The following is a 14,701-nucleotide window of genomic DNA, read 5'->3' as shown; positions in this document are numbered from 1 at the left end:
AGAGAAGAGAGAGGAGAGAGGGAGAGAGAAGAGAGAGGAGAGAGGGAGAGAGAAGAGAGAGAGAAGAGAGAGGAGAGAGGGAGAGAGAAGAGAGAAAGAAGGAGAGAGAGAGGGAGAGAAGGAGAGAGAGAGAAGAGAGAGAGAAGGAGAGAGAGAGAGAGAGGAGAGAGAAAGAGGGAGAGAGAAGGAGACAGAGAAGAGAGAGAGAGAGGAGAGAAGGAGAGAGAGAGAAGGAGAGACAGAGAGACAGAAGGAGAACGGGAGAGAGAGAGAGAGAAGAAAGAGAGGAGAGAGAGAGGAGAGAGAGAAGAGAGAGAGAGAAGGAGAGAGAGAGAAGGAGAGAGGAGAGAGAGAAAAAGAGGAGAGAGGGAGATAGATAGATAGATAGATAGATAGATAGATAGATAGATAGATAGATAGATAGATAGATAGATAGATAGAAGGATATAGGAAGGATAGGATAGAGAGAGGGTGCGGAAGAGACTGAAAGAGAGAGAATCCTCTCACATACCAGTGATCATCCATCCAGGGGACTCCCTGTGCACAGATCTTCCAGGATCTTCCAGGTGCTGCAGCTCCCAGCTGATACTGAGATGGAGCTCTCTATATCTCTATCTGCCAAAACTGTGCATTTGGAAGGTCTGAGTGCGCCTTCTAGTGGCCATGGTGCGCTAGGTCACAGCCTGGGTGGCCTATTTGGAAATCCATCCCTGGTGCAGATGATGGCGGTTCGGCTCAGATCTTTTCTTTGTCCCCGACCATATCACTATAATCAGCACCTATAGCAATGTCAGCTGCAAATCATTTCCTCATAACGGACGCAATGCCACAAGCATGCAATTGGCTTATCATGAAGTAATTGCATTTTTGGATTTGAGAAAAATGTAATTTTTCTGCTGATGGTACCAAAATGTCTGCAATTTCTACCTTTTCATGTCACCTTTTTCCAATTCCCTTCCAGTACTCCGAGGGATGAGTTTTTTTTGCAGCAGTTCCTAAAACAAAGTTAATTTCCTGTGAATTGATGTCATTTTGTGTCTAACAAGTCGCCGGGCGGCACGTGAGGCTCATTTCAGCCTGGAGATTCTGACACATCGATGGATCCGCTCTGACCGGCACTAATCAATCCCGAATAGCTGAGCCGGCCAGGTAAGTTAATTAGGTGACGTCAGAGGTCCCTGCGGAGGAGACATTACCCTTTATAAACTGTTCCGTTAAAATGATTTTATAATTGAATTTAGCGGGCAGATCCGAGTCATTACATTCCGCCTGGATGAAAGCAGAAACTAATTCCTAAAGAGACGTGGATAGATATTTTGCTCTGCATTGTGGGGACACAGAGGGGATAAAATGATACAAAGAAATCAAATTCATATATGATTCATTTTTCTACAGCCATATTAAAGCGGAACTCCATCCAAACAGATAAAAATACAAATGGGAGGTATATTATCTACTAAAACACTCATCATTCTATCCAATGACTTTTGTGTGCCATTCTAGACACCACAGGTAATATTTTTTCTGTTCAGGAATGCTGTGATGTCACCTGCTCATTACTAATAACACAATTACAGGTCTTTGGTCGGCTTACTTCTTCTGCCACCACATGTGCATGTAGTACAGCCTTTTTGGCTCTTAAGCCTGCACCAACCCCGCTCAGGCTGGATACTGAGGTTTATCCCCAGTATAAATTGTGGATCTGTCCCTTCTTATTGCCCCTTCTCCACCTTTTTGTCCCAAGAAAAGCCGTCTGATTATCATGTGATGACCAATTATTGGATAATGGTAAATGGTATTTTGCCCCATTCAGTCCAGATGCTGATTTGGCAGCTGACATTTCCTCTTCAGTCCAGTAGGGGGCGCAGCACTGAAGGGGGCTTCATGTTAAGGTTGCATACAGCCCACATAGGTTCATCATCACATCAGTTCAGGAATCTTTGTCAGCTCACACACTGCCAGCTTTTCGTGGCCGATGGTGAGTTTTAGATCTAAATGTAAAGAATGAAACAAGAAAAATAGAATCACCGCAAGGAGGAAACGAAGCCGGGAACCATAAAGGGGGAATCTCATCATCTCAAAGAAGGAAAAATAAAGGAAACATCAATTTGGAGTGAAGTGACTCTAAAAATAAAAGTTACTGTTTTCTAATGAAACTGCAATCATTTCTCCTGATCAGCACCCCTCTGTGTTGTCTGGCCTCTGACTCTTCCCAAGCCATGAAATTCCATCAATCTGCGTCTTCATAAATCTCAGCCAACAAAGGAAAATAAACAGCTGGAGCTCAGCGGTAGAAAGTGATAAAATGTTTCCTCTGATTCACATTTCTTCCCCATCAGAGAGATCAGATCAGGACAAGTAACAATAATTCATCCCCCATGATTACCAGCTCTCAGTATCATCCCATTATTACCTGATATACAGCATCAACTGACCCTAAAGCTCACCCAACTGGTATCACCCAACCCTTAGCATCATGTAAACTTCCACATCACTCATTACCCATCATCACTACATTCCATTGATCAAATTATGATAGCATCATCCAACCCTCAGAATCTTCTACCGCTTGGCATCACCCAATACTCATCATCACCCCATACTCATCAGTACCATTAATTAGCATTAACTGATCAAAAAGCTCACCCAAACTGGCATCACCCAATCCTCATCATCATCAAAAACCTTCACAGCACTCATTACTCATCATCACCCCAATCCAAGCACTTCTTCATACTCTGTATTACCTGACCCCCACCAAATCCTCAGCATCTCATATCCCTTGGCATCACCCAATACTCATCATACCAATAATTAGAATCAACTGACCCTCAAGATCACCCAAAACTGGTATTGCCTGATTCTCAGCATTGCCAAAACTTTTACATCACTCAATAATCATCAAACCATTCTATGCATTACTTGATACTCAGCATTACTTGACCCTATATTTGCATCACCCAACCCACAGTATATCCTATCCCTCCACATCACCCAATACTAATCATGACTCCATACCTATCATTACCAGTCATTCAGCATCAAATGACCCTGAAGCTTACCCATATTTGGTATCACCCAATCCTCATGATCAGCTAAATCTCTAGATAACTCATTGCTCATTATCATCCCATTCCAGGTGGGATAATGAACGATACTCAGAATTACCTGACCCTCAGGAGCCCTCCATATTGGCTTCATCAAACCCTCCTATCATTTGGCATCACCCAATGCTCATCATTACCCCTTGGTTGGCAGAAACTCAAACTCACCCAAAATTGGCACTACCCAACCCTCATCATCTCATAACACATAACATCTGAGCATCACCCAATAGTCATTACCCCATTTCTACCAATACACATATTAAGCATCAACCGACCCTCAAGCTACCCCAAAATGTGGATCATCTCATGAACAGCACCTTCCAAACCTCTGCATCATACATTAATCATCGGCATCTGATCCCCAGAATTAGATACTCAGCCTTAACTGATCCTCGGGATCACCCAGGATTGACATCACACAACCTGTGGAAGCCCCTATACTGGTATTGGACACCCTCCACCATTAGCCAATTCCAGGTATCACCCAATCATTAGCATATCCTGACCCTCAGGCTATATAATATATATAATATATTATATAATATATAATACATTGAGAATATTCCACCTTGTACAGTACCCAATCCCTAGCATCTCCTGATATTCTGCATCACCTGACCCTTAAGATTAGCAGATATTGCCATGACTTTACCTTCAACATCAACCAAAACCCCAGCATGACTCTCACCCTCCTATTACCTAACCCCCAGGATCATCCACTCCTCCTGACACTGAACATATTTAGATACCCAAAATCACCCAATACCCAGCAAAACCAAACCCTTAGCATCACCAAATACTCACCATTGTTTGCGTCAGCTTCTCTATAGAAGCTTCTTTAAAGATCTACAAAACCCCACTTTCAGAATTAACCGATTTTCAGAATCATCCAATTACCGGCATCGCCTGTTACTGGACATTATCGGACCCTCAGCATCATTTAGTCCTTAGTATCACTGAATCCTCAGCATCATTACCTAACCCTTAGTATTACCCAGATCATAATTACCTCCAACTCTGGCATCATCAGTATTACTCATTGTTATTTAGCCCACTGCGTCCTCAGCCCCTGGCATCATCAGAAGCTTCATATCCCCCATAACGTCTTTGTCATTTGACCCTCAGCATCTTCTGACCCTCAGTCTCTCCAATGCTTCCTCTTCCTCCTTCCTCCATCAAATTTATCTTACTAGCTATATAACAATGGAAGAATTGTAATAAACAGCAAACAACCACTAGAAAAGAGGAAATCTGTTCATGTTCCTTTGTGTCCGTCTTTGTAAAATTGCACCCAATCTAAGACGATGAATACCCTGGGATCTTCATCTAGAGATCTCTATTCACTTTTACCCAACATGTAAGAAAAAATGAAGAAAGAAACTGGGTTTTTTGGCAATTGGGTAATATATTCAATGAGTTACATTCAAATTCATATCAAATGCAATTCATAATTCAGTAAATGAGTGAAACAAATAAGTGATACAGTCTTTCCCTAATCAAGATACAGTGGGGTGTAAGACCATGGACTAGACATAAATATCCCCGATACTTATTAAAAGAAATAATGAGCGATAGAAAAGCGGTAACGTCTTGTTTCCGGGCGCGTTTCACCAAACTCCATGCTCCACTCCATCGAGGGCAAAGGAACTGCCCTATTAACTGGAACGTGTTATTGCCCTTTTGTGGGTTACCAATGGATTGAAATCTTGAAGCATCACTATCTATGGCCATTAGCAGATGAGAAGTCTCTATGGGAGGTTTCAGTTAACTCTCAGTAACAATGCTATTTGTAACATACAGCCTGCAAGGGAGACAGTTGTCAAAAAGTGTTGATCTCATGCAACTAAGTAATTCAAAAGTTTTGGCATAACTGAGGCCAAAGTCAAGACACGTGTCGAAAAAGTCCACGGCGGGCCATACATCCCATGCCCTGAGAGTGACCTCCCGCACAGCTATGGCCCTGGGAATGGCGTTTAGCAGAATGATGATGTCATACCAAGCGCAGCCAGACGTGAGGACAGCATGCAGGAATGTCAGAGCTGAGCTGACGTCATAGTCCAGAAATAAAACACCCAAGAAAATGACAATAATCTGCTATGATTCTGCTTGACTGGGGTACAGCAAGGTTCCCGGAGGCCAAAGAGCCCCAGAAGTTAAAGGACCAACAGGTCAGAGGATCAGATTGTTAGAGGGACCAATGGATCAGATGGTCAGAGGGCCATAAGGGTATTTTTTCATTTTACATGAACATTTTAAAAAAAACAGACAGTCAATGCATTTTTTAGTGTTCCTGTGCTTTTGGAGTGGCCGATCATAACTTGTTTGCCCTTATTTTTCAGTGCTGTGATCATTTTATATCCCATACAGAATTAAAATCTCTTTCCTGCATCTGTTCCTGTAAGTTTGAACTAGACAATATTTTAATCAGTGAGAACATTTTCATATGAGGAGGTTCCATTCATATTCTATACCAGGGCCCACGACCGACTGTCAGGTCAGGTTCACATCAAGGGCAAAAAGATAAAAGACATGATGTCCCCAATCACAACTACTTCCCTTCTCATAGTCCATGAATATAAAATTTACAGCCTATGGTTTATAATACTGAAATAAACTCCCTCGTGTACAAATCTTATTGTAAGTGGAGCCAATAGACTCCTCCTAAAATCTAAAAGGCATTAAAGCAGAAAAGCCCAAAACAAAACCCCCTGAATGTGGAAGTATAAAGATGACCTCAAGCTAAGACCAGAAACTAGAGGGAAACTGTGTGACCCCAGTGCCTTACAAAGGACCTCATCCCCAATTCTATTAAATGGAAACAGAGAAAACTGAACTTTGAACTTTGAATAGAGTTAGTGATATAGCAGGAAACCCTGAAAGTAGCAAAGAGTCTGATCTTATTTCTGCTGTATGTGTAGAATAAACTCTATATATTTATTAGTACAGTGCTGACAGTATGCCACAACCTACAGTACAATGTATGATAAAAATCCTGCAAACATAAAACTCACAAACTGTATATAAGTCACAGAAAGAAAGTAACAACTTATGACAAAGAAGGATCTGTATTTTATTGTGCGGATATGTGTGGATATATCACACATCAGGGAGTAAACTATTTTTCAGATATGCTCCAGCAGTTGTATGGAATAATGAATCATCTCTGTAATGTACAATTCTGTATACAATCATATATGGATCATTTATCCTTTTACAACCCACAGAAACAATTCACAGTGTAGTGAACAAGGATGACTCTCAGCACCAACAAATACCTGGTGAGGGTCAGATTTACCCTTCCAGCACCCATACATCAGCCTGCTTGGCTCATCATGACATTAATATAATGAAACAGAATACAGTGGTACCTGGGTATAAGTCCGCTTTGGAATAAGTCCAACTTGGTATAAATCCTGTTTGGAGTCATAACACCGCACGCTACCCTTTATTACCTCTCGAGACAAAGCCACGACTGCCCACGAGTGTCAGTACGCCAGTTACTACCATTCAGTGAACAACCCGCACTAAAACTCTCTGTGAATTACAGAACATCTCCTCCTCCTACCTTCTCAGCACCATCCTAGTAGGCACTCGACTATTCTCAGTAAGGTAAAGTGAGGTTACATTTTAATTTATTTTATCTAATTGCCTTTGTATTTGTGTATTTTAATATTATGGAGTGTTTAAATTATTCTATACAACCCCATCAATATATAATATGCCAATAACTATAGGAATTTTTTTTATGGGAACGGATTAATCATTTTCGTTCTATTTCTTATGGGAAAAATGTGTTTGGTATAAGTCCTGTTTGGTATAAGTCCAAGCATCTGGAACAAATTAAAGACTTTTACCAAGGTACCACTGTACCTGTACTGGGGAGTCTGGGACTTAGGATAGAGGAAATGAAATAGGCAATTTGCTTGTTCAGTAAACCTGGATCCAAAGTTTGCAAGAATTTTAATTTATTTTAGTAGGATGGAGCTGAAACAGACAACTGGAAGCACTGAATTCCATCTGCAAAGTTTACAAACTGTAGAAGGACAACAAGAACCGGGCAATATAGCACCAGCAAGCAGTTTTTCTCAGTCCCCCATTGGCAAAGTCTTATTCTCTGTTGAAATCAATTTTAATTTCTTGTAATAGGCCATGCTGTAGAACACAGGGATAAACCTAATACCATTGTTGGGGTGCAGTCAGCCTTTATTGGGATAAAACCTGTTTTCTAATTAAAGTCCACCTAAAATATATCCATCTAGGACCCCCTGTCCATAAGGTGACAAACTTCCATATACAACATCACTGAAGAATGAACAACATTGTCATCACAATACAACACGTGAAAAAATATTAGATCTGTGATTAGGTCTGCTGTGATAATGCTACAGAAAAACTGCATCATAAATATCATTTGTTTTATTCCATTTTAAGCCCTCATTGTTGCATTCCTGTTTTGTTTGCAAAAGTAATTGTCATGCATAAAACGCACATTTCTTCCACAGACTGAATGCGACTGTCCAGGAAATTTGCTTAACAAGCTTTGTCTTGAATCAGGTCATTGCACTGGCTACAGATCTGTGTAATATAGCAGGAAATTCAGATTCCCTTAGACCCCAATAAGAACTCTGCCCTGCACACCTCACCTACTCTGCTGCTGCCATTTCTACATTGATCACACCGCTTACCTGAGACCCCCTGGAGCCTCGCTTGTGTTCCCATTCGGGATGGCCCAATAACTGAAAAAGAATAAAAGACACTGATTAGACAAAGCGTGAACTTAGACAGGTCCTCACTCATAATATATATTGCATGGTGCTAATATGAATGGAAGATTCAGTATGGAACCATTCATTTCCCCAAAAGGTACCATTATAAGGTATAAAATACAACAGGCTATATTATAAATCAGAAAACCTGACATTTCCTCACAATTACTGCTATTAAGACACATGGAACTGGAAGATTCCCACCAGGGAATGTTTAATGGAAAGTCAGATTCCCTATTTTATATATAAAGCCCAATTATGTATGTAAATGCCCATTCTTTAAATTGTATTATTATTATTATTATTACACAGTATTTATATAGCGCCATCATATTACGCAGCGCTGTACATAGTCCATAGTCGTGTCACTAACTGTCCCTCAAAGGAGCTCACAATCTATTGTCCCTATCATAGTCATATGTCATTAAGTCTAAGGGAGTTAGTCAACGTCCAACTTCCTTCTCTGCCACTTCTTCTTGCAGGGCCAGATATGCCAGTGGCAAAAAATACTCATACTGCCCAATGTACAGACCAGATTCAATGGATACCCTCAATCTTATACTACCCAGACAACTGGAAACCCACCCCAACCATTTACCTGACCTCCAAATCCTTCAAGTCATTGAACTCTTACGCCTAATCAACCCACCAAACCATCTAGGTAACCAATGTGTCAACCCATCAATAAAGCTACTTACCAATGCCAACCATTTGCCATATAAAACGCCCATCCAATCCAGACTTCTCAACTCACCCAACAAACTAACCAATCAGGATAAACACATATTAGTCCGATATCTAACAATGCCATCAATTATTAACCTGAAGCAAGCTATGCCAACAGTTTAAAGATTATACCGGGGCCTAAACGTAGGGCAGTGCTCAACCCAGAAATTTTTTTAAGCCGGGTGGAAAGAAATTTTAGGTTGGTGGCAGCCCTTGTATTGTGACCAAACTCTTTGGTACCCACCCAAAAACTGTTTTGCTGAAAAGTGCCGGGTGGTGCACCCAGCTAAAAGTGCCTGGGGAGAACCCTGCGTAGGGGATTGTTTATAAAGCTGTGAATTTGCCAGAGTACATGTGTTTTCAATGGCAGAGACTGATTCTCCAGATTCACCGGTGAATGTCAGATTCACTGCTTTAAATTTAGGTTTTGAGATGTCATAGGACATGACATTCCCCAGGGATTTTCTGTGATTGGTTGTATGATTCCCCCACACCGCCAATAAATGATATGTGAAATTGCAATCCGCTACAAAGTCATGAAATGCGTTCCAAGTCATCGAAGTTCTGATTTACACCAATGGAGGAGGCCCTTTACTATTCTGTACTTCAACCTAAAAGTAATATTTTGTACAATCTGATGTTAATGTGTGTTGCTGAATTAACTTACTGCTGTGCAGGTCTCTCTAGGAAAATGAGTGAAGATGGAGGGCCAGGGACCCCGGCAATGTTATGGGGCCCTTTGGATCCAACGAGGTTCCTGATTCAAGGCGGTCTGTTTATCTCACAGGCCATTAATAAATCACTTAGTGGATTATGTGCACCAGTTCATGGAAACTAACTGTACAATGAGTAGATTAAATTGTCATTTCCAGGAGTCGGAGGTCGAGGAGTGCTGCTTAGCGAACATGGCCCATTAGCTCCGTCTGGTTAATGTACACTGCGGAACAGCTGCGCACGTCGCTCCGTATACACCAGTGAACCGAATCACCCTCGTCTTCTCCCACCAATAATCCGCATCACTACACCGAAACGATGAACTACCCGTCCGCTGTGGCCCCTCTGTGAACAGACACCGGATTAGCTTTTATGGCACCTTAAAGTGCACTTAAGGCATGCTACAGCTGCCTCTCAACCAATGGTTATCGAATGTCGTTTTAGAATGCCTTGAGCACGTGTTAACACTTTTTTGGGATTATTGATGATTAATAAATCAGGGCCACTTTACCTACCCCAAGGGGTCACCTAGGCAGGAAATTTTTCAATGGGTGCCCTGTTGGCAGCTATTTGGGGCTTTGTTTTATAGGAGGCGCATCATAGGACCCCTGCGTCACCACATAAAGGAACAAAATCTGTTCACAGAATTGTACCAGCAAGTTAAAACTTTTGCTGAAAGACATGCATGATTTATAAGATGATGGTAAGTGGCCATTTTTCCGGCTAGCGTACTTTTTTTTAAATCCAAATTCTAAGAATAACGGGATACAAGGCCCATTTTAAGCTCTTCCTGTACATCTTCCAGCTGCTGCACAGTCAGGTTGACGTAGCAGTATGTGTAAATGGAAAAAGGTGGAATGTCTGCCCCAGCATGCAAGGGGTTAACAGCTGTGCAGCTTGCGCCATTCCTACAATCTGCGACCGTGCCAAGTGCGGCCCACGGCGTCCGACAGTTAATGTAAACTGAGGTAAACACAAAGAGAAATGTAAACCGGCGCCTTCAAAGCTGCGAGGGTCAGGGCCGCGGAGAGCCTCCGTCAGCACACAGCGAGGTGTCAGGATGAGCGGAAAATATTTGTAGGTGAGCTGAGGCTTCTAATACGTCCTCCGCGCACGCCAGCCTCGCCGGGTGACAAGTCCAATCAGCCGACACTCAGGATAAGCCGCTAATATTTACAGGAGACATTCTTTCCTAGGCTGAGGATAGAGAGCGAGCTGATGAGCCAATCGTGTAAACAGAAGGCGTCCTTATCGCCGGATGATCCGCCATTTCCCCGCCATCCGCTGACAATGACCTCAGATTAGTTATTATTCAGATTTCGCTGATAAAAAAAAGTTGACGCATAAACAGTCCCCAGGGGGCTCATTTAACACCCATATGGCTGATACCCTGGCCAAATGATCAGCTAAGATATTGAAAATTCACTCTACCACAACACATAATGGAACTTGCTGTACCCAGGTACCACCAGAAACTAATTTTTGAGGATTGTGCAACCTGTGAATGCTTTCTGTGCCCATTTACCCCCACAGAGGTCAGTTTACTGGCTAACTGAGGCCTAATTTTTATTACATAGTAACGGTTATCAAAAAGCGGTGTAGTACCTCACTCACCCTGCAGGTGTCACTGTCAGAAAAGCGAATGTATGGTAGCCACTTCTGAAGAATTAAAGCCCTGGGTATGGGCTATACCAGGGGAGATCTAAGTAACTAACAAACTAAATCATTTAATGAAAGAAACCAGTTTCAGTAATAATTCCCCCACTGTTCCTAAGTAAGTGCCAAGGTAAGGAAAACAATGACAATTATAATAATAATGGCTTGTGGGGCCCTAAGGCTGTACAGTAATACCAAAGGTCTAAAAATTGGGCATCAACTGTGCTACTCTACTAATTTATATTATATGTCTATACTACTATATAATATTACTACACATTACACCACTATATGAAACTATAATAAACTGTTACACCATAATATACTATAAAACATTATGAGAGCACAGCAATGAATATAATCTGTTCACATAGTATAACACTGCTTGACCCTCTTTTTCCGGAAGAACAGGCAGTGTACAATGGGCAGCCTGACACCCTAAAATGTGGCCGTCCTTCCGGTGGCTTGGGACCCCTTGTGTGCTTGTGGTTTATGGAGATACGGGGCCCTAGTACAGCGACGAAGGAGTGGATGCATAGCTTTGGATTCGATGTACCTGGGCCACATTATTAGAGATCCATAATGGTACGGGGCCTGGAATTATGGAGGTGCACAGGTTAAGGTGGCATATTGGGTCATGTGATTTATGGCTGTTCTGCATTGTCGGTACATTTGTGACTGCCATGCCCAGAGCCCTGTGCCCCACAAAACCCCATGACTTGCTCTGTGCCAGAGAATGGTGATATTCCCCTCACCCCAGAGCTCTGAGATCCCCTGCTGTCCCCTCCATTTCTGTTCTGGCAGCAACTCAGGATTTTACATTTCAGTTTTAGTGACACCTGGGCAGGAGGATATCATTTTCCTAATGGGGACACAGCAATAAAAACCTAACAGGGGTCCCACTCATTCCACAATTTATCCAAAACTGGAAAAAAGTTTTGGCTTTAGATACACTTTAGTATAGAGATTGTCTGGTTGTATTTCCTTGGTCTCCATATTTCCCTACTTGACATTTCTGGACCTGGACAATTTTGCATCTTTCCCTCCCAGTGCTAAGTAAAGAATGAAAAGCCCCCCCCCCTCCAATAACTGCTCTCATCTTACACCAATTATCCGACTTTCCATAAATTCCTGCCGGGAGAAGGAATAAGTGTGACCACCCAGGAGTGTTTATGTACGAAGTGTGGAAGGTATATCGCCTGCAGAGTGACTCTACGACTCGGAGTGCTTCCTCCACCTCCCTCCAACATACCCCCAGCTCCTGGACTGACTGCTACCTACTGCAACCTGACTACCACCTGCACTTAGTGTTTGTAGGAGATATTAAGAGTGTCACCTCTTCTGGTGCAGAGACTGTTGTGAATGGCTTAGTGTTCTCTGTACAACACTATGGAACATGTCGGAGCTATATATGTAATATGATAATAATAGCATGTAACATTAAAGTGTAAGCTCATCTGGTGCAGAGACTGATGTGAATGACTTGGTGTCCTCTGTGCAACACTATAGAATATGTCAGAGCTATATATGTATCATGATAATACCAGCATATACCATTAGAGTGTAAGCTCCTTTTGTGCAGAGACTGATGTGAATGGCTTAGTGTTCTCTATACAGTACTATTGAAAATGTCAGAGCTACATAAATGTACAATAAAAGTGTGTGATTGTGGTTAGACATTAGAGTGTAAGCTCCTCTGGGGCGAGAGACTGATATGAATGGCTTAGTGCTCTCTGTACAACACTATAGAATATGTCAGAGCTATATATGTATTATGATAATAATAGCATGTAACATTAGAGTGTAAGCTCCTTTGGTATAGAGACTGATGCGACTGGATCAGTGTTCACTGTACAACATCCTGGAATATGTCAGAGCTATATATGTATTAAGATAAAAATATCATGTAACATTAGATTGTAAGCTCCTTTGGTATAGAGACTCATGCGACTAGATCAGTGTTCTCTGTACAACACTATGGAATATGTCAGAGCTATATATGTAATATGATAATAATAGCATGTAACATTAGAGTGTAAGCTTCTCTGGTAGAGACTCATGCGACTGGATCAGTGTTCTCTGTACAACACTATGGAATATGTCAGAGCTATATATGTAATATGATAATAATAGCATGTAACATTAGAGTGTAAGCTTCTTTGGTGTAGATAAAGATTAGTGGAAGAGCATTCTGAAAAGGCACCACATCCTAATGTGAACACATCTAAACCAGATTTCTATTTTTGTCAGGACTTTTTAAGTGTCTACCACAAATTTCTACAACAATAAAAGAATAAAACACTAGTTTATTTTGTGATATTTACTAACAATTAACAATTAAACAATTATCCATAATTACATATTACATGACATGTATACCATTACACAATACATTACATATGGTTTATCTGGCGTAGAGACTGATGTGACTGGGTCAGTGTTCTCTGTTCAACACTTTGGTTTATGTTAGAGCTATAAAAATAAAAAAGTAAAATAAAAATATTTAAAAAAAAAATGCAAAAGTAATCCTATAAAAGAGACAAATAAATGGATCCCTGACGGTTTATTTTCTGTTGTATTTAGATAACAGCCGCCAACCTCAGCTGAACTCTGTAATTCTAATCCATTGATGGGTCAGATAAACGTTCGTGGTTATTTCTGTTATTTCAGGCATCTGAAATCGGAAGTTCCTAATCAATACTCCACCATCACTGACAATCAGTTTAGTTACAAATTGAATAAAAATGAATAATTAAATAAACAAAAATCATTCCAAGTGTTGTGACTGGACATTTGACTTTTTCTACTTGCAGAATGAGACCATTTTTTCTGCCTCTGCAGACTTTTGTCCCTGCAGTCCAAAATCTGTTCAATGGTTCTATGAATGGGATGAACTCCTGATTATCTCCCGCAACCAACTCTTCATATCTGAGTTTTAGTTTTACAGAAAATGTTTCACTAATATTTCCTTCAATGCTTCCATGTGACAACTTATTTGACAAAAGGTCATTAAAAACCTGAATTCAATCAGGAGCAAAGTTCCCGGCTTCTCAGTACACCAATCCAGCCAAATCTGAAATCTGGGTCACATCCCAATGATGGGTGGGGCAGCTGAGGGCTAAAGAAGATAAAAATGAACTAATTTTCATTTTATTTCCCCTCCATGTGAAGATGCAGCTTAGAGGAAGCTGTAGACCAGGCAATGAGCCTGACTTAATAAAGTTCTCCAAGGCTGAGGAGGATAGACTTTCATCAGTGAAACTGGGTGATGCAGCAAACCTGGAATGGATTTCTTAAAATTAATTTGCTATTGGTTAGATATTTTAACATTCCAGGTTTGCTGCATCATCCAGATTTACTAATTAAAGTGTATCTTCTCCAGCCTTGGAGGGCTTTAATGAATCAGGCCCAATGCACGACGGAGGCCACATACAGAGGAGAGTGGGCGTGCAAAGAATGAAGGCTGTGTAAATAAAATGAAAGAATGGTGCAGAGACTGTGAGCTTTATGTATAAAATAGATAGATGCAAGAAATGGAGGCTGGGTCCAAAGAGTGAAGTGTAGAAATTTGGAGGTATATTGTGTAGGATGAAGGACAGGTGCAGAGAATGGAGGCTGGGTGTATAAGATGAAGGATAGGTGCAGAGAATGGAGGCTGGGTGTATAAGATGAAGGACAGGTGCAGAGAATGGAGGCTGGGTGTATAAGATGAAGGACAGGTGCAGAGAATGG

General features: G+C 41.3%; 1 protein-coding gene across 3 annotated transcripts in view; it reads right to left on the bottom strand.

Moving 5' to 3' along the window:
- PDE3A (phosphodiesterase 3A) overlaps window positions 1-14,701 on the bottom strand; it is a 113,506-nt gene that overhangs the window by 34,650 nt on the left and 64,155 nt on the right. For all 3 annotated transcript variants that reach the window (XM_072399895.1, XM_072399894.1, XM_072399898.1), the window contains exon 2: window positions 7,793-7,843. In XM_072399895.1, coding sequence (XP_072255996.1) covers window positions 7,793-7,843 — 51 coding nt within the window. The remainder of the gene's footprint in view (window positions 1-7,792; window positions 7,844-14,701) is intronic.

Source organism: Pyxicephalus adspersus, chromosome 2, assembly GCF_032062135.1.
Source record: "Pyxicephalus adspersus chromosome 2, UCB_Pads_2.0, whole genome shotgun sequence".
NCBI classification, from domain to species: Eukaryota; Metazoa; Chordata; class Amphibia; order Anura; family Pyxicephalidae; genus Pyxicephalus; species Pyxicephalus adspersus.
This window is presented reverse-complemented; position numbering and strand designations above follow the sequence as displayed.